The sequence below is a fragment of the Pararge aegeria genome, chromosome 10 (assembly GCF_905163445.1).
Source record: "Pararge aegeria chromosome 10, ilParAegt1.1, whole genome shotgun sequence".
Classification (NCBI taxonomy): domain Eukaryota; kingdom Metazoa; phylum Arthropoda; class Insecta; order Lepidoptera; family Nymphalidae; genus Pararge; species Pararge aegeria.
Genome location: NC_053189.1, coordinates 1,429,811 through 1,457,397, shown reverse-complemented (window position 1 = coordinate 1,457,397; position 27,587 = coordinate 1,429,811). Strand labels below are relative to the sequence as shown.

Here is a 27,587-nt window from a genome sequence, read left to right as displayed (position 1 = left end):
TGATTTGGGTTAATGCAAAGAGGATATGCTTCTTACGTTTATTGGAATTTATGCGTTCCGTGGAATGTAACCTTTACTTAACGCTTGGCCGGAGCCGTTCATAGTTATCTTCGTGTAGCGATAACCTAAAAGGCTTCGTTTTCCTGCCTAAAAGTGTCCTTTGCCGGTAGGTGCCGGTAGAGACTAGATTTGGTGGGTACATGCAGGTAATGAATTTACCACTTACCATAAAATCGGTAATATCACTATCCGCTACCGAATCCTATTAGTATAGCAGACCTGTTATCTTAAATAATATCTAAAATTCATAACTTCTCGCCAAGAGGTATCTGGTTCTTATAAAAAAGGTACTCTGTGAATATTTTAAACTAAATCTTGGCTACTTTTAGGGAACTAAGCTTCAAAGACTAAGATGCAGGGGTCATCAACCTCTAATTAGGAAACTCAATAAGTAACTACGCGATTTATTTCCATTTCATAATTTTTTTTTGCGTCGACTAACTTATTCTCCACGGGTAAATGTTTACTACTATACTATCCACGAATTGAAAGTAACGCGGGAAAGTTTGGAATTATTGAGCGCTTTCGACAATTTTCTATTTTTAAATCGCGCGTCTGGACTCCTGAAATAGACAGTCTATAAGATTTAGGCGCAAATTGTGCACGGTTTTCGTTCAAAATAAATAAAGTTAACAAAGGTTTTAAAGATTCATTATAAGTGCACATTATAATAAAATATGGTAAGTGGATGTGAAACCTTTTTTAAGTGAAAAGTTTGGAGTTTTTACCGTCATAAAAAGTAGAATTTCGGTATTAAAAATAAATTCTTGTCATGTCACGCCCGTCGGTATTTTTTTCCATCCTTCGTGAATTCCACGTGTGATTAATGTATCGTTAAAATTAATTGAGGATAATGAAATTAGCGCCGCAATATCTATTTTAGAGATTTTCGTTGATTTTGAAATGCGATCGATTTGGACGAGAGTTCGAAGATCGGGTTGCAATAAGGTACGGCCAGCGAACCGCGAACTATGGACAAGGGATACTTCGTCAACAAGTTGTTTCAGAAATAGAGATTATTACAAGACGCAAAAAGAGCGGATAGAGCTTTTTGTTTTTTAGCTGTTTGTCTGTGTAGCTAGCACAAAAACAGATTGTAATCACCCGGGTTAACTGCCAATAATCACCCTTTCAGTTCAGTCATTGATTCGGGCGGTTGAAACGAAATTTTTAGTTTTATTTTTTATAGTAATAAACGTATATGTTTTGGGTAAAGGCTTTTTATTTTCATGGTGATGAGGAATTTAATGAGGAATGGAAGAGGAAATGAGTAAATTTAGTAACTTTCTTCGTACCGTAAAGCTGAATTAATTTGTGGCACGTTTTTCTTGGTTGGGTGGCAACTAGCCACGGCCGAAACCTCCCACCAGACCAGACCGGGAAAAATTCAAAAATTTTTAAATTCCCTCTGCCGGAGATCGAACCTTGCACTTTAATACAGCCTATTATGCCTTTTATACCGGTTTTTACCCAAATCAGGGACAGAAGATTTTAAATTGCACCATTACATACATTTATTACATACTGACCAATATATGATGTTAAGTACGCATTTGGTTGTATATACAAGCATAAATCAATAATTATATTTACTTTACTTCATATAAAAATAAATTGTTTTAGAAATTAAAGCTAACTGCTAAAAAAATTTCTTTTTGTATAAATTAGTCAAGTTCAATTTAAGTTGAAAGTCCAAATAAATATATTATTAATTACAATTATTGCGCTACAAAGTGCACTTGTGCAAGTGACTGTTGGTCCTGTTATGATTAGTCCTGAGCTTATAAACTACCCAGATTTACCTCGAAAGATGGATTCATCTTTTGTAGGGATTTTCACATTGCATGTAGACTTGTGTCGCTCGTATGACGTATCTAACGACTTTGAACTTTACTAGTGCCTACCAACACTGCTCTTAACAGTTCAGGTTCGCCACTCTAGCACCTTAGGTTTCATCGTCATCGATAATGATATGCCTAGAATCTGTATCTGTACCATATTTTTGACCTCACCTTCCAGGCAGACATCCCGAATGGCCAAGTCACAGGAAGCGGCGAAGGTGCACCTCCAAATTTTACGACGGGAAATGTGGCGCCAACTGAACCACCGGTAAGTACATAACAAAGCGAATAAAAACATGAAACTGATAAAATTATCTAGCCAAATGGCATTTTAGCATGTACACATTACATAGATAATAAAAAAAAAATTATAGCATATAAGTAATTATGCCCCCCCCCATTATGTTGGAAGATGGCAATATTAATAGGGTAAAAATGTGGCTACACTGCCGTTGTTGTAAAAAACGTAAGACCGTGTGGAGAAAACAGCTCTGGTTAAAAAAAAAAAAAATGTTTTTTTAAACAATTATCCCAATAACGAAATTAGGTACTCAATGTTCAACAGATGTAACTCCAATTATAATTGGGTTAAGATGAAGCCCAAAACGACTGTGAACTAGTAGCGCCCGTAGTGGAATATAATGATGACAAACTGCTCTGAGGTATAACCTTTGCCGAAGCCAAAGAAACCAATCACAATAAAAATAGGCTTGTAGTTTTCAGCAAAATGGCAATGGCGCGGCGTGCGGCAGGCAAATGTTGATGTGACACAGCTACTGTGGTCAATCTCTAGAGATATATTCCAACTGCGCGGCATATATTATACTGCACAAGTATGTGCGCAAGCGTAGGTGCACCCTCATAGTCTTGGTCAAGTCGGACGGCTCTTACACGACCGGAAAGAGATCAGGCGCAAGACCGATAGCTTTTTGGAAGTACTATCACGGTATCACCATGGTTATTTCTGCCGCTAAGCAGCATTCCGGTCTAGTTTCCTTTTCGGCGTGGTTGTCGGTGTAATTAAAGGCACATAAGACTTAAGATCTACGCCTCAGGTTGATGGACACAGGGCCATACTTTGCAGGATGCGTTTCTTGCATGACCTGGGAAGTGTCGCTCTGTTTATAGGTTTTCCACTTACCATCAGTTGGGCTTCCTGCTTGTTCCATCAATTATTAACTATAATTTCTTAGTTTCTGTTGCTGGTATATGGACCTGATGTGTGAAACCTTCACTAGCGCGATGTTGATTCTTGTGGCGCCATCTAGTTTGATAACCATCTAGTTTAAAAACCGCCACATAGTCAATAGTATTTTTACTTTTTACAGAAGAACCCAACAGTGGTAGAAAATGTTAAGTCAGAAACTGCTGTACCGGCGAATGCTCAGGAACAAACAAAAACACCAGAAGCTGCAGCAATACCAAACGTTGAAGCTGCCAAACCAGCTGTAGTTAAAGAAACAAAGGTAGAAGAAAATGCGGAGAATCCAGAAAACGCTCAACCAGAACATGTTCGAGTTGAGGAGATCAAATCAGACGCCCATCCTGTTAATGTACACGTTGTTCCCGAACAAGTGTTAGTGCAGGAAATTTTAACAGCGGCAACTGCTAAAACAGATGTGGCAGAGCAACTCAAAGAGGATGTCAAAAGCGAAGTGCAACCATCTTTATCAGCGACCGAGGCTTCGGTACCAAAAGATGATGTAAAGAAAGAAGAGACGGAGCCGAAGGAATCTGTAAGTCTGTAAAATGGGTTAAGTAAAGCTAAGAAAAGGCCCTTGAATATTGATCAATCTATGCTTAACACGGAACTTGAGAACATGTGCTTTGCTCGATGTCCTTTTGTTAATATGGAACTTAATCCTACTAGTATTATATCCTACTAATATATAAATGCGAAAGTGTGGATGTTTGTTACTCAATCACGCAAAAACGGCTGAACGGGTTTGGATGAAATTTGGCATGCATGGCAAAGAACATAGACTACCCGACTATTTTATCCCGATTCCTTAAGTAGTTCCTGAGGGAAAATTGTACATTGTTCACGAGTTAAGCCGCGGGCAGACAGCTTTGAAATTATGTATGCAGTTCACCTATGCTATGGAAAAGGAAATGTACTTTCTATACCGATCTCTCAAAAAGTTCCCGTGAAGACCCAATTCTGAAGTCCACGCAGACTCATTTGCGCTCAGAGGCTAGTAAGTAACAAGTAGACGATCTCGATTTCATCTGAATCATTTAATTCAGGCTTTACCCATAGTTCTCTATAATGTTCCCAAAGGTGTGTCCACCCATCCGCAATGGTCCAGCGTGGTGGACCCTTCAACCCTTCTCATTGTGGGAGGAGACCCGTGCCCTGTAGTGGGCCGGTAATAGGTTGATATAATGATGATGATAAATAAAAATATTTAACAGGCCGATTGGCAACTAAGAGAACAGCAGCTTCTCAAGATTATAGAAAACTTGGAGACAGTTAAGACCGAAACAACTGAAAATGGTCTTAAGTTGGAATTGAAGGTACGTTGGTTATCGAATAACGAGGTTTTTGTATTCAATTAAACTTAGAGGCCATTTAACAGGCCGAGTCTTGGTTATTTAAAAATATTTATGCACGCATAAAAATGTTGATTTAGAATGAATTTGACAGGGTCTCTATAACGTTGGAATTGAAGGTAAGTTCGTTATCAAATGAAGAGTTATTTTTATTTAGTTACTTTACAGGGACAGTCTTAGTTATTTAGAAAATCTTTAGGCTCGTATGAAAACTTTGATTTTTAATGAATTTGAAAGGGTAACTTTATCAAAATCTTTGCCTGCCAGATGGTTAGTAAAGATTAGTTGTAGTAGTAGATTGATTGCGATTTTGTGTAACTTCGTAAAAACTACTAAATGGATTTAACAGACATTCCACATCCATATGATTAAACAAAACTTTATTAAGAGCATTTTAATTACTAGGTAAAACTTTATTAGCCTGTGTAAAATGTATTATTAAGTTTATCCATTGTACAATTTATAGCTGATTGTTTTCCGAATAAAAAAAAACTATAAATTAGTAATATCTGCATATCGTCTGCGAAAGGTGCAGAACTCCTTTGTGGGGTTGAGTATACGCTTTTACAACATGATTCCTAAGGTAATTCTTTACCTACCAATACATACATTTATGACATAAAATGTATATAAACACATCTAATACAGCGAGGTTACTATACATTTGATGAATTCCTCAATGACAAGGTAGATAACAGCCAGCCTCGCTCTCATCTCCCGCAAGATAGAAAAATGATTGTAAATGTTGATGTTGGAAAAGAGCAACTACTGAAATTCTTGCCGGCTCTTCTCTGTAGAATCTGCTTTCCGACCCGGTGGTAGAGTTACTACAAACATACATACTTGACGTTTCAAAAGTGCTTATAAAGTAGGCCTACTTGAAATAAATGAATTTTGATTTTTTTTGAATTTTGAATAGAAATAGATTGTACCTTTTCAGAAATCTTCATCTTCTTAGTCGTTACAGTCTTGAAAGACTGGTCGTGTTCGTCATCTGTGTGTTGTGGCTCGCTTTCCAATCCTTCGCCACTCTTCTCTAACGGTTGCCTTTCTTGCGCATTCATGTAGAGGATCTACCGTTATAATTAAAATTATCAACCAGCAAATTCAGTAGTAAATTATCAACCAGCAAATACAGTAGTAAATTATCAACCAGCAAATACAGTAGTAAATTATCAACCAGCAAATACAGTAGTAAATTATCAACCAGCAAATACAGTAGTAAATTATCAACCAGCAAATACAGTAGTAAATTATCAACCAGCAAATACAGTAGTAAATTATCAACCAGCAAATACAGTAGTAAATTATCAACCAGCAAATACAGTAGTAAATTTTCAACCATCAAATACAGTAGTAAATTATCAACCAGCAAATACAGTAGTAAATTTTCAACCATCAAATACAGTAGTAAATTATCAACCAGCAAATACAGTAGTAAATTATCAACCAGCAAATACAGTAGTAAATTATGTTCCAAAGGTCCGTGAAGAGGAGATAGATCTTCTCAAAGCCAGGGTTAAGAATCTCGAGACAGAGTTGCAGGCCGCACTTTCAAAGCCTGGCGGGAAGAACCAAGAAATTATTGAAAAGATCAAACTGCAACATGAAGAGGTAATACTTTTGTTTAGATTGCACCGTAAAATTTGATTCGTCATCGTCATTTCAACCATAGGACTTCCACTACTATACACAGGTCTTATGTAGGGATTTCCTAGATTTCATGGATTTCCACTGGCTACGGTTTTGTTCCGTATACAGCGCAATCCTGCGACTGGATTTATTTAAATTTATTCACAGATAATAATAATAATAATAATCAATTATTTCAGACTTTTCCATCCATAGATTGTTAGTATATTATTGTAAGTTAGTATTGAATAGTTTCAATAATAAAAAAATAATAAAAATAAACAATAGTACACTCGCCCGATTGCTACTCTCACGCAGTAAAACGTGTAACCGAATTACGAAACAATGTTAAAGGATGCTTAAATATATTTCATAAGAATCGCCCTGTATAAAAGTATTAAATTAAAATAAGCACATTTATTTTCCATGCAAACGAATTCAAATCATTCTAAGTGTTTAGTTATGACAACCCTATTAAAGACAAAAGACTGACACGTGCATAGTACCTACGCTACGCGACGCCTACCTAATAAAGTGACTGGAGTCCCATGATTTACTTTCGCATGTGATGTTACGGCTGTATCTGATTTCTTTCAGTAAAAAATATGGCAGTCGTTTACTCAAAAGCAATAAGTTTTCGGTTTCACAGATAGTCTTAAAGATGGTATATAATGTACCTCAAAAGCTGTTAAAGTATTATTTCGGTTTTCATTTACACGTTTTATAAAAATAAGTCTGTCCATCTCGTGACTAGAGTCTACCAAAAGTGCGGGGTTGCTTCTTCAACAACATGGGACCGCAACATCCATCGGTTTCCCGGTCGGCTTCCCGTTTCAGCTTCGCGAGTCGCTGAGCTATGTCGGTCACATGGTTCTTTGACATCTCCTCATACCTGAAGACGATGTTTTATAGTATTTATTAACTCTTATCTAAGTATTTATTACATCATAAAGTGTTTTTTTTTTACATTTTTTCTCAAATATCAGCCACGTCTATTCTGAGAGGAAACACGATGGATATCAAAGACGTGTTAGGTGTCAGGACCTATTAAACCCCTTCCCCAGTTGCTGAGCAAAGCGCGCGGGATGATCTTCGACAAGACGAAGGTGGTCAAGAACCAGGAGCTTCAGATCGAGGCGCTCAGCACGCAGATCCAGTCGCTGAAGGACATCAACCTCATCACCAAGGACCTGCTGGAGATCAGGAACTCCGAGGTCAAGGCGATGGAGGTGAGTAGGAAAGAAGAAGAGAAAGAAATTATTTATGTAACCAAATAAATAATTTGACCAAGCACCGGTTGTTGACATTAATGCCGCTATCTATATTTCTATATTGATATATTTTGTGGTAACTATGACATATAAAACAAAATGGATTTAACTTTTTTAAAGTGAAACTTTTATTTCATCGTCTCAAACTTTTTCGGCTGTGTGTTGCATGTCGCGTGACGGTCGGCCGCGGAGTAGGGGTAAAGTGACAGGCACTCGTTAGAGCAGCCGAGCACAATATGGCGGCATCTATAGTTCCCATCAGCTGACCGTGTAGTTTATACAGTATAGACTATCACTCATTATTGCCAGTGATCCATAAAATATTGGTTACATTTATGGTGACGATGGAATTGATAATAAAATGATTGAAAATAATTAAAAAACGAATCAAAATGACTCAACTGTTATAAAATATTGTTTGCAGTTTTTTGATATGTGTATAATCCCAATCTAAATAATTGTTAATTATTGCGTATGTCGTACTCTAAGACACAGAGTTCAATAAAAATATTAGTTGGAGACCTAGACCTAGCGATATTTATACCTTTAATGGAATTATTTAAAAAAAATTTAGTCAAATGTCCATAGTGTGGAAAAGTGTTTCACTTTTACCGTGGTTTCATAAAACTACACAATCTTTTTCTATTTGTATATAACTTAAAATCTTATCTTAATTAGGTAGTAAAATACTCGTGTGATACTATAGGCACACGAGGCGAAGCCGAGAACCCACGTTCGCAGTGGCGTGCATACAACGTATGCACTAAGCGGGCAGATGACATAAAATGAAAAAATCTCCAGTACGAGTAATAAAAAACTTAAGGATAGGCATTGTAAGAGTTATAAAAGACTGCCCTTTATATTTTATGATTCGTACTGCAAATTTTCTTCACTTTATATCATCTGCATACCCTGTGCGTACCCTCTATGCACGCCACTGCATATTCGTGTATTAATTCCCCTTATTCAAATTCAAATCTTTATTTGCGTGATTGCAGGTTAACAAATTTGATCTTATAATAAAACATAACAAGTTATGTGCTACAATCTGCCATTCTATGGCATGCAAATTATAATAGCACCTTAATTATAAAATTATTTTTCCAATTTATACAAAATGTCAGAAAATTAAGGTATCAAAAATTGTACAATTAAATTGCAACGTCAACTTAAAATTAAATAATGTAAAGTGAACCCAAAATATAAACCTAGAAATACAATAATTGAAGCCTTTAATTTTAGATATTCGTCTACTGAATAAAATTGACGAAGCATAAGCCGTTCAGTAATTTTGATCTAAAAATTTAGGCAGAGTTATTAAACAACAGTTGCATAAATAACCGGTTCTCGCCTCGCTGGCCAGGAGCGCCTGCAAGTGATGGAGGCGCGCTTCAAGGGCGAGAAGGAGCGCTACGACCTGGTGCTGAAGCGCGCGCAGACCAGCACCAACATCAACGACGACCTGCGCAGGGAGTACGAGACGCAGCTCGCCATATTCAAGGTACGCTACGGGTTCCAGTGACGGCGGCGCGCTTTAATGGCGACGGGAGCTACGAGCTGGTGCTACGAGCTTGTGCTACGAGCTGGTATTCCTAGCTTGTGCTACGAGCTGATGCTACGAGCTGGTGCTAAGATCTGTGCAGTGGCTCAAAATTCATTTATTTCAAGTAGGCCTAATATAAGCACTTTTGAAACGTCAAGTCTGTCTGTGTGTAGTGACTCTACCAACGGTTCAGAAGGCAGATTCTACCGAGAAGAAGCCGGCAAGAAACTCAGCAGTTGCTCTTTTCCAACATTAACAATTTACATTTTACATTTCAAAATTCATTTTTCTATCTTGTGAGAGATGAAAGCGGAGCCGGATCCTTCCAAGCAACCTTGTCATTAAGAAATTCATCAATTGTATAATAACCTCGCTGTAATAAATGTGTTTTAACACATTCTTTAAACTTATGCATTGGTAGGTCCAAAATTACCTTAGGAATCATATTATATAAGCGTATACTCAGTCCCACAAATGACTACGATATGCAGATGTCACTAATTTGTGACCATTTCTTGTAAGTCGACTGTTTATATCCACTTTTTGTTTAAAAAGACTAATAATTCATAATGCATTAAGTGCACTGTGTACATGTTATAATCGTCTTATGAGCTAAAAAGGGTTACCATTTTACGCGTGCAACATTATTCAAGCAATGAGCTTGCAAATAGTTACATATATTAAAGGTCCTACCTGGCAGAGATCACTTTTAGTGATAAGGTCGCCTTTTGCTTCTAATTTTTTTTTAAGTATATTTTAATTTCTCCTTTATGCTACGCAATAAAGATATTTAAATAAGTAATCAATAAAAAGTATAATTACATATCGGACATGTCATATTTTAACTAAAGCACGAAAAAAACAAAAAGTTGTATAGTAGTTAATTTATTTTTATTTTTATTTTAAAATGCTTCAATTAATATTTTTTATTTATGTATATTCATAGCCTACATTTCATTTACTCAATACTAACATTTATTCAAGAAGCCTATAAACAGGTTGAGCCGAATATACGTAATAAACAAACAAACCGACAAACTTTAAAAAAGTGCTGATGCGTAACTTAGCGTAACTATTTCGTTTTTCAGATTGTCAAAGCTATAATAGTACGTATTGCAGGTATTCAAAGTTTATTATCGCGCGTCACAAAGTACCTAATACCTGCTAAACAACGAAGTACTCCTTCTGTTCTGAAACTTTGTATTGAAGGGAACTTTGTTCTGAAGAGTCATCAGTTCTTCTTCTTTGTCTTCTTTTTTTCTTCTTCTTAGAAAAAGAAGAGCGTAGCAATATTTTTCCATTATGTAAGAACTATTCGATGGATCCTGATTCATTTGTACACTAAAAAGCGACTTTTCTTTCTAGGAGTTGAGGGAGAAGTATGAGTTGAGGGTACAAGCCCTGGTCGCCGAGAACAATCGTCTGAAGGAATCTCTACAAGGAGGATCGACATCTGGATAACTTGGACCTCGGAAGATAATCGTTTTTTTTTAATTTAAATAAAGACTGTTTTTGTAAAGGATACTATGAATTAAACTAATGATTTTTACAAGCATTTTGTTTTCATGGAATTCACTACCTACCTTTGTAAGATAATAACCAAAAAATTATCAATGATCATCAATAAGCCTTATAGCAGTTCGCTGCGGGACGAAAGAAAAACATTATCATCACACACACACACCCTCTGCTGGGTACGGGTAAGAAAGAGAAGTTTTTAGACCGTAGTTCACTACGCTGGCCGAGTCAAGTCTACCAATCCACAATTGGTAGACTTGACACGTCTTTAAGAACATGAAGAACTCTCAGGTACCCAGGTTTGCTAACGATGTTTTCATTCATTGTTAAAGCATGTGATATTTAAAAGCATAAACTAAAAACGCACATAGCTCTAAAAAGTTGGAGGTGCAAGACGGGGATACAACTTGGCCCTTCTCAAAAAGCCAGCCAGGAGCCCTAACCATTAGCCCCAATAGGCTGGCTAATCTTAGATATGTATACCATGAATTAAAAAGACTAATTTAACTATAGTTTCTCTGTATAGAAAGATACAGTTTGCTAAAAAGTTTAACACAAGAATCCAAATTGTAAGGTTAATTTTAATTGGCCTTAACTTAGCCATCCGAGCGATGTCAGGCCGTTAAAGCTAGTTGCAGCATATGAGAGCTGGACCCCTGTCGAGCTCGACGTTGCTCCATATAAGCCCCATATTAATTTCCCGCTGACAGTGATTAATTGTCGGAACGTTGGCGTTCACCCTGTCATGAATTTCACGTAAATTTCAGTCCATGAAGTTCGCAAACTCGCCAAGCTCTAGTTTGAATGCGTTATGGGCATGAGGATAAAAGTTGGCGACGAACAAGTACGGTAAACGCACCACGTAAGAGTAGGTACTAACGTTTGCTTATTTTTGCCACCTTACCAGCTGCCATTGCTGTGTTCTGTTCCGACGGACATGGTTACCAGTGTCATAGGCGTGTGAGGCTTAATAACGCCTCAGGTTTATGGATACAGTGCAGGATTCGTAGGACGTGTTCGTTGCCGATACGAAGTGTTGCTTTATTTATATGCGATACAATTACCATTAAGTATTACTATAAATAAATAGGAACTAAAAAGCATTTATTTCGCAAAGAACTAAAGCGCTAAACTTTCCACTTGCCTGCACCAGACATTTTGAAGGACCATTTAAAACCCTAAGGCCGCTGTTGCCTCTTTCCCTCAGTTTACTGGGTAGGAGTATGGATATACCGCCATTGCTCGGTCGCCAAAGCCTCGTTCGTTATCTAGCAGGGGGCACCACGAGCAGGTGAGGTTGACGTTTGGGGTGGAATAGATGGTATCAAACCCCCCCCCCCCCCCCCCCCCCCCCAAAGCGCTTATACGTGTAACTCTCTCATTTGAAGCTAAACAGTGGAGATATGAGACCTTCTTGCTTATATTTTATCTATGAAATTGGAAACTTGAAACTGCGCAGGAGTTTTATTATTCTTCTTCTTCTCGAGTTAACAGTTACCTCAAACACGTGCAGCCTGAAAAGCTGCTGCGATAGTCGTCGGAAGCCTTGTGCCAAATGCAATCCTTATTGGCACCTTTGATACTACAGTACCTATATTACAAAGGCTGTAACTTTTCATTTCAAAGTGAATTAAATTTTATATGAAAAAATATAGAACAAGTACCAAGCAACCCAAAAGAGATATGATGAATGTGAGTACTTATAAGAGCGTGTTAAAGAATCCCTAGACCCTGATCACAAAAAATACAAAAGCTTTAATTAAAATGGACGAATCCCTAGACCCTGATCACAAAAAATACAAAAGCTTTAATTAAAATGGACGGCATTCGGTAGCTGGCAATCTTCGTGTACAATGAAGGTCTTGTAAACGACATATAACGAGAGCTCATTAACCTTGAAGGCAGTAATGTGAAAAACTTGACCCCCCTACAAGGTCAAGTGTCCCCAAGGATCAAACTGCCGAAGGGAAGTTCCCAATAAAGTGGGCTCTAGACTAATCGTAGCATAAATTAGTTACGGCCAGTTTAGGCTAAGAGCTAAGCTAAAGTTCTCCTTATCATTGTCTACCCAACTCAGCTTATTACAGAGTCTCTTCTCAGCAGGAGAAGTTTGGTTTAGATAGTCAATCACCACACTGGCCAAGTGCGGATAGTGTTACTTACTTTTCATCCCACTTGCTCGTAACGTGGATCTTATTACATCGATATAAGTGTAATAATCAAATAATCCAAAATATTAGACACTTGTGTTTTATTTAAAATTACCGTACTTGTGATTTATTAATGATGACCCGATTAACTTTAGTTTGTACTCACTGCAAGTCCTATTTATGAAGAAAGGACCATTTTTAATTTAGCCAGCACTTACAGATTCTTTTTTTTTAACTAGCAATTAATAATGAATTTAATGCGGATAAAACTAGTAGCCATTTTCTTAAATGAACAAATATTTTTACTTCTCAATAATGAAACATGAACGTTTAATTTTATTAAATTCCCAATACTTTTTAAATACGAAAATATTCCCTTTATTATATTTTTAATACCTATAGACTGTATGCAGTGAACGATGCTGCCTGTGTAACGGTTTAAATTGGTAGTCGTACCGTTTTCTGTAATTAATATTTTGTTATATTTTGTTATTATTTTCGCGAGTAAATAACCTGTTTCAACCAAAATCTACAGAGTGGTCTACGAAACTGTCACAAAGTGGAAAAACAGCAAAAATGGGTCAGTTTTTATTTGAGAACGTATTTAAAAGTTGATCCTGTTTTTTTTCCTCACAAGTATGATAAAAATCGTATGAAATGCGTGTAGTACATTACTTGTTACGCTCGCGGCTTACTTAGCGCGTCCGCTTTTCGCTCACGCGCCTAATACCGACTCTGCTGTAAAATGCAAATTACCATACTTAATGCATAAAGTACTATAATGATTCCTATCAAAGAATAAATTATAAATTGTCCATTTCCCATAGATCTCTTAGTAAGTGTAGCTTAAGTAACCTAACGCTTCTTTAAGGCGAAGATCCTGTTATAGTGTCTAATTTTAACCAATAAATGTTTTTTTTTCCTGAGCTCATAAGGATATTCTCCTTGACTATTTGGTTTCGTGTTAGAAGATAGGGCAGTTCCAAGTAAGTAATTAGTTTACTTTGAGCGCTCCCGGCGGTGGTGATTCCGAGATAATTTGGGGGGCGCACTATATCACCTTTGACTCGTGCCCTCTCTGGTAACGCAGGTTTATTATAATCTTTAGAGAAAAATAACCGTTTTGGTTCTATGTTTTCGTATAAATGTAATTTTTCGGAATTGTCCGGCTATATTATTAGGAATAAAAAAGTTTACGACATATAAACTCTTGAATCAATCTATCCATTGCTAAAAACTGCATTAAAATCCGTTGCGAAGTTCATAAGATATTCAACAAGCATACAAAAAACTAATCAGTTAGTTATACAAATATAGGACTATAAATATTATGATATAGTCTGCTATGTTTAATACCTACGAGTGCCGAATTGTTGTCTTCTTTCTTATAATTATAATCCGAAACAACTGTTTAATACATTGATAAGTGTTTAGTATGTGACGACCAATCGAGCCCAATCAAATAAATGTTGCTCTGAGGGTTCGCTGTATTTTAATAAAATAGCGCATGTTTTATTTCAGAAGTGGGATCTACCGACGGTTGTACGGTAACAATTCGTTTTTTTGGCTGGCGGGAGGCCTTGGTCGTACCACCCTACCGACAAAGACGAAACACTAAGCGATTTCGTGTTCCACTGTCATAACCCTAACAGGTTAACCGGTTACCAATTGCATCATCTCTTACTCTACTCACTCTCAGGAGGTGAGATAACAGTCCGGGGCTATCTTGTAGTAGAATTAAAAAAAAACCCAGCAGTAAGGGGCTATCTTGTAGAGGAATTAAAAAAAACACCATTGCTATGTTCCGGTTACTATTGTTGTTCGATGCTGTTCTCAGTTGAAATTACCCTGATTTTCTAATAAGTTTAAATTATTTTCTGTAGTAGATGTGTCCAGTTCACAGTTTTGGTTTAATGGATCAGTTACAATTGTTTTTTAAGGATAATAAATATGAAATATTTTTATTAATACATTCCAATAATGATAAGTGTTAAGTGGCAGAAGGAGTGGCTCATTCAGCGCGGAAATGCAGCCAGCATTCTCTGCACCATTGGCATGACTTTATTAGTTTAGTTATAAATATTATTGTAACATTATCAATAAAAAATAAATAAAAAGATAAAGTTTCCGTTCAATGCAAAAAATCTTAAGTAGGCACGTGCGGAAATATACATTGGTCATCTGTCCACGCTTCCAAATTGATTCTCGGAATTTTGGCGCAGCTTACTATTTCGTTTCTGAAAATAAAAATTATTATGAAAATTAAGCTTAATTTGCTATACTCCGCGAAAAGCTCGAATCTGTATGGTGTAATTTATAATTTCTTTATTCCTTATACTCCACACCAAACAGATCTTCGGCAATTTCCATAATATATAGTAAATGTAGGTATATAAGTAAATTGCATGCCAGATAGTGGCAAACGGTTGGCCCTACTCACATGAAGTTACAACACTTCGTTAATTCTGTTCTATTCTATAAATTATTGATGGCAGCAAAAGACAGCGGAAAGTGTATATTTCTACTAAGGACCTATTTAGATTGTAGATGACTATTATAGATAGACTTGCGGACCCCAGCGCCATCTGTCGGGCTGATTTGTGAATCTAAACCATCCAGGGTGCCACCCAAACGCATACAAAAAAATTCGTACAAATCGGTCCAGCCGTTTAGGAGGAGTTCAGTGACATACACACGCACACAAGAAATATATATATATAAAGAATAGACAACCTAAATTTGAACTTACCCAGGTCCTGGTATCAAAAAGGCTCTTGGCTGTATTTTGGTCACCTTATCCCCAACGTCACACATAAGTCGTGCTATACTGGCATTCCTTATTTCTTGTAACTGATCTGGAATAAATAAAACTTTTTAAATAACTATATTTTTTCATCGAATAAAGTTAAAGATATATACAAGAAAACAGAATATAAAAATAGAAGCGGAATACAAAAAGCAGCCCTACCGCTTAGCGATCTCTGCCTGCACATTACAGAAAAATTTTTAGTCTCCTGCCCGTGCTAGCCCTGCAGGCAACTTTAGAATCAGAAAAATAAACATCTTATAGCCATCGTTTTCGCTTTATTTCTGACTCTTGTTCTCATTCCAACCTTCGATCCGGCCTTGGCAACCGTCTGGTACTCCTATTTTGTAAAACGAAGTTCTTTGGTAATTCTTTCACCTTTAAGGCAATTATGCTCTGGAACAATCTGCCTGCTGAAATCCGTAGAAGTAATTCCCTTCCGATATTTAAGAGTCTTCTGAAGGACTACTTGTTCTTTTTGTATGATGGCATTTGAAGTAGACTCTTTATTATTGTTTTAAATTATGTATGAAAATCTACTTATATATATTATGTATGTTATATATTGATATATTTTATGTATATTTTATATTTATATATTACGTATATTTATTTAAATTATCTATGTATTTGTATCTATACATTATGTATATATCAACACTATCTCGTTCTCTGGCTATAAGTCCTATCTACAAAGGTTGCCTGTAAGAGATTGCTTCCAGCAATAAGGCCGCCTTTGCATGTCTACATTGTGTACTGTATACTCTTTACTTTGTATGTTATACGTGCAATAAAGTGTTTCTTCTTCTTTATATTTTTGGAGAGCATAGCTATTAGCAATATCTAATCATTATTAAACCTTCAAGTCTACCAAACCGCACTAGGCCAGCGTTGTGGACTACAGCCTTTTCTTTCTGGGAGGAGATCCGAGCCCTGTAGGGGCCGGCAATGGATCGGTAAACATGGGGTGATAACCAAAACACCCCCATGCGTATGCCTCTCCAGGCGGAGGGGTAGACGGTGCGAATTGATTAACTCCGTGCTGATACTATTAAATACTTTCTGGACCCTTACCGATAGTGAAAGCGTTCGGCCGGTTGGGCCGCTCGTACCAATGCCTGTCGCTGACTATCGTTCGTAGTAGCTGGTCCACCATCAAGCAGTAAAAAGTAGCAGGCGCGCGACCATCTGAAATCGCTCTCTCCACCCAAATCCCTGCCATCAGATCTATGTCTTTCACATCAGAGTATAACTCTTTTAGCAGCTCTATTTTCTGAAACAATTCATTTTAGCACGTCACGAAAGCAAAGTGAAGGAGGTTCCATTATGAATAAGAAAACGCACTCCAGTGAGCTTTAATAAATTATGTCCACCTATATAATAAGCAGCTAACTAGCTACTTCCTGCGACTTCTTCCGCATCTATTTTAGGTATTAGGTTTTCAAAAGCCCTGCAGGAACCCTATATTTTCGCGGGATAAAGTGTATAAAGTGTCCTATTGCTGTCTCTAGGATGCAAATTAATTTATTCGAAATTTCCTGGAATAAGTAAAGCGGTCAAGCTACGGGTAACAAATACTATTGTAGCAGCTTTTCCGGGAATAATATTATTCTATGTATCCAGCATGAAAGCTACATGTGTGTTAATTTGGCCAGAAAATAGGTAAAAAAAAACAAACAATCTAACAAACAGACACACTTTTGCTAAAGTAATATTAGTATGTATTGGTTAGCAAAATATGTAACCGTCATAAATATATGAAAATTATCATAGTTAGAACGGTAATAGGAATTATGAACGTAACAAAGAATCGCGAAATGAATACATACATCATTAGATAAATACTGTATTGTATTTGTCTAACGATGAGTGTATTCATGTAAATAAAATAAAATTGCGTAATCTAGCAATCCGCCATGTCAGGCGAATCGCCGAATTCCAAATGATGACGTCACGTCTATATAAACATAATTTTGCACCCCTTCAATTTCGAATATCTCTGCGTATCTTAAGTATAGGTATTGTTATTTCAAACTATCAGTTGCTGAGTTTTTTGGTATGAAAACCAAAAACAATAATGGTTAGCTATGGAACAAGTCTGTATAGTCAGGAGTGCGGCCATGACAACCGGCGAGCGTTTTCGTGGGAAATATTTGTTTAAAATGTAATTTGCAATTTTTAACCAAAAAATCTATAAGTTCTGCAAAAGTAGTAAGATATTTTTTGGATACAGTAGTCACTTACGAACAGTTATGGAGTATTATGAAGTAAAAAATGTGATCGTACCTCTGAATCGATAGCATGCACCAATTCGTCAAATGTGTTTATAACTTCTCCAAAACAAAACTTTCTATATTGAACGTACGGTGCGATTCCGAGGTATCTATTTTTTTGTAAATCACTGGCAGGCAGGTCCGTTAGCCGCAGTAGTGGACCCAGTCCGGATTCTGCCATCTAAAACAAATATCGTTATTGCGTGAAGAGGATATTCGCGTTGCTTATCATTATAATTTTTAGTAGTGTTTTTACCTACACTTGGAGGAATTATCAATTTTTTATAAATTTAAAATGCATATAAAAATTTTCGGAACCGACAGGATTTGAACCTGCGACTCTATGGCAAAGCGCTCACTTTCTCCAATTAAACTACGGCTCTCCTACCGTCGATGCCGAAATAAGTATATGCCTTTCACATAAGTCTTATAGCGACTGTAGCGTCATCTAGTCATTTTTATATGCATTTTAAATTTATAAAAAATTGCTTATCACTATCGCGAAGTATTGGATTATTTTTTTATTCCACTACAAGCTAACGTCAAAGGTTGTCTGGAAGAGATATCTGAAGCGATAAGACCGTCTTTGCACGCCTTTTTTATATTCTTAGTTTCCTCTGTATATGTGTTTACTTTGTATAAAATGTGTGTGTACAATAAAGTTTTCAAACAAACAAACAAAGTAAGGCTTTAGCTACAATCTCACCTAGTGGTAAGAGATTCAGCCTAAGATTCGGGCTAACCTGTTTTGGGTATGGCACCCACAATCGGTGGGCTGGGCCGCAGCCTCAGACCAGACCAGAGGAAATTCGGATATTATAAATTCCCGTCTGGGATCGGACCTCCTTGTCCACATCGCTTACCAATGCACCAGGAAGGTTGTCATGTTACATACCGTATGTAATATGACGAACCTAGTACTGTATGATACAGTACCACTACAGCTAACTATGGTATTATAATGTCGTGTAGGTATATCCTTTGATATTCATTCATTTGTGCCCGTTAATAGTTATTCAAAAATAATAAAGTTCCATCTAGCAAGTGGCTCTGCCGTCTTCATCGTGATCATCATATCAACCCATTAACGGCCCACTAAAGGGCATGGGTCTCCTTCCACTATGACCTCCCACAATACCAATCCACACTTGGTCATCGTGGTGGACCCCATGGTCATGACCATCCTAATCCATTCTCAATCGGCACGGCTAGCATGGGCAGGAGACAATTATACCCCCGGGGAAAGAACAAAAAATTATCTTCTCCCACAGCTTTATCAACTCTCAAAGCACTGGCGTACAAATAACATCCTAATGTGTAATAATAAACGGGGGTAAAATTCTCCTATTTCATATTCCCGTGCTTTGTCAGGGGATATAATTGGGGGATATAATTTTTGTCTCCTGCCTGTGCTAGCCCTTTTGAGAGAAGAGATGTGTCATATCAGGAAGCCGGTAATTAAATAAAATAAAATAAAATATACTACGACATTACACACATCGCCATCTAGCCCCAAAGTAAGCGTAGCTTGTGTTATAGGTACTGAGTTCACTGATGAATATTTTTTAATGAATGATATACATAAATACTTAAACATACATATAAACACCCAGATACTGAAAAACTGTCATGTTCATCACACAAATATTTTCCAGTTGCGGGAATCGAACCCACAGCCTCAGAAAGCAGGGTCGCTGCCCACTGCGCCAATCCGCCGTCAAAATAATCGGTAATGTCACATACATCTGGATCCACGGCGCTGTCGATGTTCCCAGCAGCTTGTCTGAATGCACCCTGCGTGAGCTGGTCCAGGTGGTCATCCACCGCGAGGTATCCCGTCCGCGTAGTCAGGTTGGCTATCCGCATGCTTTGCAAGTAGTTGCCATTCGCGTCGTACATTCTATAGAAGCGTTTACACATTATAATGCATCCTATAAGAGACTACTCTACGGCAGATTTAAGAAATCATCAGTAGCCTATAACAGTCCACTGCTGGACTAAAGGACCTAACGGAAGGGTTGGCCCGTAATCATCACGCTGGGTAGTTGTAGTAGCACAGTTGTAGTGTCTCAGTTATTATCCCTTAGTTGCCTCGTACGACAACCGAGGGGAAAGGAGGAATTTTGACAACTGTATTCTTATATGCCGTCACCACACGGCAAAATGTCAATAATAAGAAGCCATAATCCAATAGCGTTGATAGGCCAGTGATCTTCGACTGTACTTTCGGGGGGCAGAATTCGAGTCCCAGCACGCAGCTGTAACTTTTCTAAGTTATGTGCGTTTCAAATATCACTTGGTTTAACGGTTAAGGAAAACATCGTGGGGAAACCTGCATGCCTGAGAGTTCTCTCATAATGTTTTCAAAGGTGTGCGGAGTCCACTAATCCGCTCTGGGCCAGCGTGGTAGACTGATGCTTTAAAGTAAGTATAGGCAGACTTATCGATAGTTTGGAGTAGGAAATTAAAAGCCGATCGACAAAGATGTGCCGCTAAGCGATTTAGTGTTCCGGTGCGATTTCGCCTAAAAACGGATTAGGGGGTATGACTGCCATTCTCCCTAACAGGTTAGCCCGCTACCATCTTGGACTGCATCATCAATTACTATCAGGTGAGATTCCAGTCAAGGGCTAACCTGTAGTGGAATAAAAAAAAGTATATATATATAATTATATATTCATCAGTTTGTATAACCTGATCTAATTAAGAATAGGTACATGTATAAATGGCGGCCTTTTTCGTGCTATCTTTAAGGCACAATATTCAATATTCGACTCCTTTAAGAAGTGACAACCTGGAAACAAAACGCTTGGCTCAATTTTCATGCTTCTTGCAGATCGTTTTAAACCCTGACCAAAATCGTAACATTTAAGTGCTGATATTGTCAGCTTAACGTGCTCTACAGGGCACTGGTTGAACTGTGCCAATTTGGACTTAGTTGACTTGGCCAAAAAACGAGTACCGAATGATTTTAAGGCCTGACCCAGTAATCATAAGAAATGCTAGCCCCGAGAGCATCGAGGCGTAAAAGATAACGTAAATAAGTAACTGTAAGTATCGGTTACTCACTTTGCTATTCCTTCTTGGATAGTGTGAGTCCAGCGCAGAGAGAACCCATATTCTAAAGACACTTGAGGTAAAACATCTTCATTATAGATGTCTCTAAAACCTGAAGTTGCAGACAGAACGCCCTCCTGGATAAGGTTTTCTTTACCTACGAAAATGAAACAACTTATTAAAAAAAAGAAGGCAAACTACAAGAATTTCAGTACGTCAGTAAAATAACGATCGCAAAATATTAAAATGCTATCCGACACAATAATTTTTGGGGAGACGATATCAATTTATTTCTAAGTTTCTCAATTCAGAAGTTAACGACTCTGGTCGATAGACAAAATTGAATTTCATTCATCTTTTGGCGACCTACCTGGCGCATCAGTGAGGGCTGTGAATTTAAGTAGGAGGACCCGGGTTCAATTCCTGGCAGGACAATTTGGGAATTTATAATTTCTGAATTTTCTCTGGTCTGGTCACGTGGGAGGCTTTGGCCGAGGCTAGTTACCACCCTACCGACGTGCCGCTAAGCGATTGAGTGTTCCGGTGCGATGTCGCAAACCGAACCATACTCCCTAACAGGTTAGCCCATCTACAGGTTCCACCATTTAGACTGCATCATCACTTACCGCCAGGTGAGATTGCAGTTAAGAGCTAACTTGACCGCAATCTGGTATCATCTGGACGTGGTGGTAAGTGTATTTGCTTCTAAGCGTTAAGGCCGCCTTTTGTATTCAACTCCAGTTTATGTGTTTCTATTCGTCCTTTATTTTCCTAACTGTGTAGTGGTTTACAAATAAAGAGTTTAAATAAATAAATAAAAATAGCTTGTGGTGGGATAAAATGTGTGAGCCGTCACGGGACGCCTGGCAGATGTCAAACATCGAAATTGTTTTCTGTAAGTTATTGCAGATACTGATTACAAATTTGTTACACAAATAAAAAAAAAATACAACCAAATGGATAACCACTCCTTTTTGTATTCATTTTTATTGTTACATACGAAATACAAAAGTTCAATCATATAGCGTGGCGATGCGTCGCCACGGCCTGTGTCGCCACGCCAGCAATCAGGTTTACCCTCCGCCTATAGATGTTTCACATCAAATAAAAAAATATTACCTAGGATTGTTGGATGAAGTTCATAGAAAAATATCTGCATAGCTGTCGCAATGTTGACCTCCCTGGCAGCGTAGAACAGCCTTTCGTCATCCCAGCAAGGGTTGATAGCGGCCAGCTTTGTAGCGAGGTGGTTGTGATGCCGCCACATCCAAATTGTGAACAGGTTCGTCCCTAAAATGCCGTTGTTACTTTCTTCGCCTGGAATTTAATGAAATTTTCAGCCAAATCAAAAAGTATCATCTAATCAGTGCAAGTCAGTTTCAGCCATTAAAAAAAGTAAGGTGACCTGGAGGGTTGTGTGGACTCGAGGCTGGAACGGCATGGAAGGTTTTGTGGTCTTGAGGGTGATACGGCCTACAGAGGGTAGTGCGCGCTAGAGAGTTATGTGACGTAGAGGGTGATGCAGCGTAGAGGGTGGTGCGGCGTAGAGGGTGATGCGGTCTGCAGAAGGTGGTGTGGACTTGGTGGTGCGGCTTAGACGGTGGTGCAACCTACAGTATGTAGCCTATAACTGACGCTGTTTTCGCATTTGATGCGGATGAGCGAGCTTCTAAAAATACTATCACACGTCGGCATTGACAGATTAGGCCGTTATCAACTTAGAAGGTAAGATTTCAGTCAAGGGCTAGCGTGTAGAGGAATAAAAAAAAACCTTATACGCGCCTGTGATAGGCCTACATGAACGATGAATTTTTGAATTATGAATATTGATATCATACCTATATCATGACACCTCGTTTCTTTCGGTGGTTGATTTAAAACGCACACTCGGAATCTCTCGGAGCTATTAAACGAAGGTGGCCAAACTCTACCATCAACAGTTTCGTGCTTCAGTAAGCCGCCTTTAAAAGACTGTTTTTTCAACAAAATCTCATGGGTATCACCGTAGAGTTGTGACAAGTCGAACGTTGGAGTGGATATTACAATCTGTAAAATAAAAAGTAAGGTTTAAATAAGTAATAACTACATAACATATGCCTAGATATATATGCCAGAGTTACCGACATAGCTCAGCGACTCGCAAAGCTGAAGTGGAAATTGGCGGGGCACATAGCCGATGGACGTTGGGGTTCCAAGGTGCTGGAATGACGACCCCACACAGGTTAACGCAGTGTTGGTCGGCCTCCAACGAGGTGGACAAACGCTGGGAGCCGGAACCCTCGTACCTTAAGCTGTAAGTTTACGAATATGGTGATCGCCATCATCTCACTACAGTGTACACATTTCGCATGTAATGTGCGCATCAAAAGTGCCACCTATAGGCCTACGTGAATAAAAATATTTTTGACTTTGAATTTAAATACTGAATAACAGAATCCTTTATATGCGAAAGTGTGTTTGTTTGTTTGTTTGCCCTTCCTTTACACCCTAAGAAACCAATCAACTTTTGAAAAATTCGTGCAGTTTTTCCGAGAGTCCGACTCGCACTTGGCTTGTTTTTATTTACCGATGGACTTAGACTTTGAATTTTTTTTCCTTCCATAAAGTTCCACGTGAAGCGTGAGACTTTTTTAAATTACTTGTATATATAATTAGTATATATCTTTGAATTAGGACCAATGACTTATCTTAGTTATTCATAATATGGGAGACACTTTGTGTGTAGACTTTGGATTTTGACACTACGTAGTAAGTACCATGTTCATTTCAAGAATCATTTTATTTTAGTTTTTTGTGAAGCGCAGAGCCTCTACAAACTCACCCTTTCCGGTGGGTGATTTGAGCCAGTGCAGCCACTCGATTGAAAAGTAAACGGACGGGTTAAGGCTAAACATCCCTCGCTGGTAAACCGATGTACGGGATCGTCGTCTGGTATCGTTATACTTATACACGCTGGATCCGTCTTTCCCCGCTCCTCGCAACAGTGTGTTTTCCACGTAAGATAGTTGACTGAAACCGTAATTATTTTCAAATAATAAGCATATATACATAAGGCAATGTAGGGTACACGTAACTACGCGCGTTTCGCTTTATCGCTAATAATAGTAAAGCCAACATCTGACGATGCTCCGGTTTCGGAGAGAAACGTGCATAGTGGGTACATTGCCGAAGATCTGTTTGGTGTGCAGTATACGGATTGAAAAAATCATATATTACACCACACAGATTCTCCTGTTTATCACGGAGTATAGCAAACTAAGTTTAATTTTCATAAGATAGGAATCAAATATTTAAAGAAAATATGCACTGTGCAATTTGGAATATTTTATCCACACCAAAGAGTTTTTTCAAAATGAACTTCGTACCCACTGATGTAATATCATATTACGTCAGTGTTTCTACCGCAGTAAATATCAGCGTATATATTGACTGTGTCTCTACATAGAGGCATTCAAAGAGTGTCTTGGCGAAGGAAAATTGTCTGATTAGAATAAGTCTAGAAGTGTTATAAGTAAATGTAGTAATACACAATATGTAATTGAAATAATAAAGCAACTACTGTGTGCGTGAGCTGGTTTGATTTCATTTTAGTACCTACCTACTAACAATAGAGTATTTATATAAAATATTGAGCATTTAACAAACTATCAAACTACAGAACTTGTTAATTTTAGTGTAATATAGATACGGATACAAATACAGGTCAAGAGCTTTATTTAATCCTGTATATGGATATAGTATCGCGAGCAAATATTATTTATGTATTAGCCAGTACATCAGTTAGTGCCAAGCTACATCAGTTAATGCGATATCTTACTCGAGTCATGAAAAGACAGGACATCAGCAGACATGAAAACCCAGAAGTAGGTGACAAGATGAGTGATTTGGTGATCTGGTACACGACCTTCCAGCAGCAGGGTTGTGCGAACTTTTCTACTTAGGGGTAGGTCATCTCCGCGGATACTCTTCCTTGGGTTATCATCTGGAATAATAATTTATTTTAACTGACTCCAAAGAATAAACCCCTTTTCTCCCTTACTCTTTGCTATTTACATGCATGCAGATGATATCCAAATCTATCGCCATTCAACCCTTGATAACCTTGGTTCTACTGTTGCTGCTATTAACACCGATATTAATGAAATTTTTGAGTGGAGCAGGCAGTATAGACTTAAGGTTAATCCAGCTAAATCTCAGGCTATTATTATTGGAAACCCTGGTATGCGGTCAAGGGTTGATTGGGGAAATCTACCTAGTGTTGATTTTAATGGTGTCACAATTCCGTTTTGTGCCTCTGTAAAGGACCTTGCCTTGCATCTTGATAAAGAGTTATCGTGGTCTGTGCAAGTCAGGGATTTGAGTAGAGGGACTTTTGGCACTTTTAGGTCGCTGTGCCGTCTGCGATCCATTCTTCCAATCCCGACTAAAGTTATGTTAGCACATTCTCTTTTTCTCTCTATTCTCGACTATGCGGACGCAAGCTATCTTAATTTGACCGAGGACTATCTTAACAAACTTGAGCGTCTTCAAAATCTAGCTATTCGGTTCATATTTGGATTACGCAAATATGACCATGTATCTGAATTTCGTCAGAAGCTTAAGTGGCTCCCTATCCGCGGTCGCCGGGATCTTCATGTACTTTCACTTCTGTACTGTGTGTTATTTAATCCTAAGCATTTTCAATTTATAAATTTGATAATCCTCCAAGTGTAGGTAAAACCACTAATTAAAATTATAAAAAAAGCAATGTGTCATCTCTTGTTGTCAACGTGGCTCATTGTAATATGGACCTTTGAAAAAGTAGATTGAAACTGTAACATTTCCTACTAGATGACGCTACAGTCGCTATAAGACTGATGTGAAAGGCATATACTAATTTCGGCATCGACTGTAGGAGAGCCGTAGCTTAATTGGATAAAGCGCTAAGGCTGGATTTGCCAGAGAGTCGCAGGTTCAAATTAGAAAAAAAAAAAATTATATGCTTTTCAATTTATAGAAATGATTACTAGTACTTCCCGGGAAGTGATGTCATAAGACGTTTCAAAAAAGGCCTCCGAAATAAACTTTAGAACTAAAAAAATCTGTTGTTCCGTTTTTTGTACTCACATCCTTCAAACACGACTGGCAGGACGTGGTATGCTGGAGTATGAGACGCTCCTCGGGTGGGATGCTTTAAGTTATTGCAGGAGCCATCAATACGTCTTCCTTCCGTAGGATTGCAAGGCTGAATTTTATTGGTGCACCAACTATAACATTTATTTATTTATACTCTTTATTCGTACACCTCATCATACAATATTGATTAATAAAATCTCAGTAAAATAAGCATTCGTCTTACTTGTACTACTGATAACTATAGTACGAGTTTTTACTCAGTTTAGGTATCAGTGATTCAAACGCACATAGTATTAAGCTATGATTTCTGTCACTATTTAATAATCCAGTGGATAAGTGTTTTATTTTATCGTTTATTTGTTTCTTATTAAGGAATCCGTACTAATATTATAAATTCCAAAGTGTGTTTGTTTGTTTGACCTTCCTATTTGCCATAACTAAGCAACCAATCAGCTTGACTTGGTATAGAGTTACTTGAAAGGATACTGATTGGAAAGGATAAAAAAAACTGACTTTGTTGTACAACTAAAAATCAAGTAAAAAATATTTTCTACAACATTTTTAAGTCGGTGCCAAATAAAATGTAGAAAGTTAGTATGAATAGATCAATTAGGAATTATGTGCGAAAATTGCTTTGTAAACTGTGGCGAAACTAAGATTATAAATATTTCTTGTTTCAACGGTTTATATAATAAAACTTGCCACAGTTGGTGCAATATAAAATGTAGAAAGTTAGTATGAATAGATTATAGATCATATAAATGGTATTCCTATTTATATTTATGTAGCAAGAAAAGTACCAGTAATTTTCTACATTTTACTTGGCACAGCTAAAAGTATTTATTTATGTTGTAGAAATTATTACGTTGTAGAAAATATTTATTTCTTGCTTTTTATTTGTACCCGATAATCAAATCCTAACCCGTGCAAAACTTAGTATTGTGTAGGTGACCATCCGTGGTCTTCACCATCAGTTTCACTTGACCAAATGGTGCTTTTCAATATCTACTGCTCAAATCACTTTAAACTTTAGTCAAATTACTATGGGTGCCCCTATAAGAGTTTCCTCGATTTCTCCAGGATTCCTTTCAACAGATCTTCACCTGATGATAATGGGCCCACATGGGAAGTTTCGTCTCAAACAACAAAAAAAGTTCAAATCGGTTTATAAATGACTGAGTTCTGAGGTAGATAACTAAAAAAAAAATCAACCGAATTGTGAACCTTCTCATTTTTGTAAAGTCGGTTAAAAAGGTTCCCACAGGATATGTAAAAAACCTTAATAAACGCAGATGCGGAAAGGGGGCCAAATCTATATAGTTTAACATCAAATAAAGTTTAGTATGGCATTGTATTTGGGTCCCCGACGTGAAATAAAAAAAAAAAAATTGATTTACTCACAAAGTTGTGTTGTCTTTTTCGTGGCCTTTATATTGTTCCGGTGTAATAATCTTGCCGGAATATGAGTCATACAATACTGAAGTAGCAGTACCGGTAACTAAAGTCAACAGGAAGGCGTAAAACAATTGATATCTGCTGATTAATATCATGATTTTATTGCCAGCTCAACTCTGAAAATTACAATTATCATAAAAAAAGTTTTCTAATAGTAATAAATCTTTTGTTTGAGAAAAAAACAACGCATAGTAATCAACGTATAGAGTACACATTTTTATAAATTTAAAATGCATATAAAAAATTTCGGAACCACAGGATTTGAACCTGCGACTCAATCAGGAGGCAATCGCGGCCTGAGCGCTTTTTTTAT

The 27,587-nt window shown here is 37.6% G+C and overlaps 2 protein-coding genes across 4 annotated transcripts; one reads left to right on the top strand and one right to left on the bottom strand.

Annotated features, from left to right (window-relative positions):
• Positions 1–48: 48 nt before the first annotated feature.
• On the top strand, positions 49–10,455 carry LOC120627109 (neurofilament heavy polypeptide). 3 transcript variants are annotated; one of them, XM_039894962.1, is made up of 8 exons: positions 49–206; positions 2,080–2,169; positions 3,230–3,637; positions 4,317–4,418; positions 5,937–6,068; positions 7,151–7,315; positions 8,721–8,858; positions 10,266–10,455. In XM_039894962.1, exons 1-8 carry the CDS (start codon positions 201–203, stop codon positions 10,359–10,361), a joined length of 1,137 nt encoding a protein of 378 aa, XP_039750896.1. In that variant the 5' UTR covers positions 49–200; the 3' UTR covers positions 10,362–10,455. The 3 variants fall into 3 exon arrangements, with proteins under 3 accessions (XP_039750896.1, XP_039750897.1, XP_039750895.1); XM_039894963.1 differs by lacking the exon at positions 49–206 and adding an exon at positions 640–740; XM_039894961.1 differs by lacking the exon at positions 49–206 and adding an exon at positions 845–1,008.
• Positions 10,456–14,714: 4,259 nt separating this feature from the next.
• On the bottom strand, positions 14,715–27,369 carry LOC120627006 (peroxidase-like). The gene is made up of 12 exons (XM_039894844.1): positions 27,221–27,369; positions 25,811–25,950; positions 24,522–24,686; positions 23,526–23,713; positions 22,543–22,750; positions 21,824–22,021; positions 20,717–20,861; positions 19,391–19,547; positions 17,661–17,828; positions 16,449–16,647; positions 15,318–15,423; positions 14,715–14,805 (listed from the first exon to the last, which is right to left on the bottom strand). Exons 1-12 carry the CDS (start codon positions 27,367–27,369, stop codon positions 14,715–14,717), a joined length of 1,914 nt encoding a protein of 637 aa, XP_039750778.1.
• Positions 27,370–27,587: the final 218 nt, after the last annotated feature.

Coding starts and splice junctions, on each gene's coding strand:
- LOC120627109 (XM_039894961.1), top strand. CDS start 964: ATGCGATCGATTTGGACGAGAGTTCGAAGATCGGGTTGCAATAAG. Junction 1,009..2,079: donor GAAGATCGGGTTGCAATAAG/GTACGGCCAGCG, acceptor CTCACCTTCCAG/GCAGACATCCCGAATGGCCA. Junction 8,859..10,265: donor CGCAGCTCGCCATATTCAAG/GTACGCTACGGG, acceptor TTTTCTTTCTAG/GAGTTGAGGGAGAAGTATGA.
- LOC120627006 (XM_039894844.1), bottom strand. CDS start 27,369: ATGATATTAATCAGCAGATATCAATTGTTTTACGCCTTCCTGTTGACT. Junction 25,951..27,220: donor GAAAAAGACAACACAACTTT/GTGAGTAAATCA, acceptor TAAATGTTATAG/TTGGTGCACCAATAAAATTC. Junction 17,829..19,390: donor ACAGCGCCGTGGATCCAGAT/GTATGTGACATT, acceptor TATTTGTTTTAG/ATGGCAGAATCCGGACTGGG.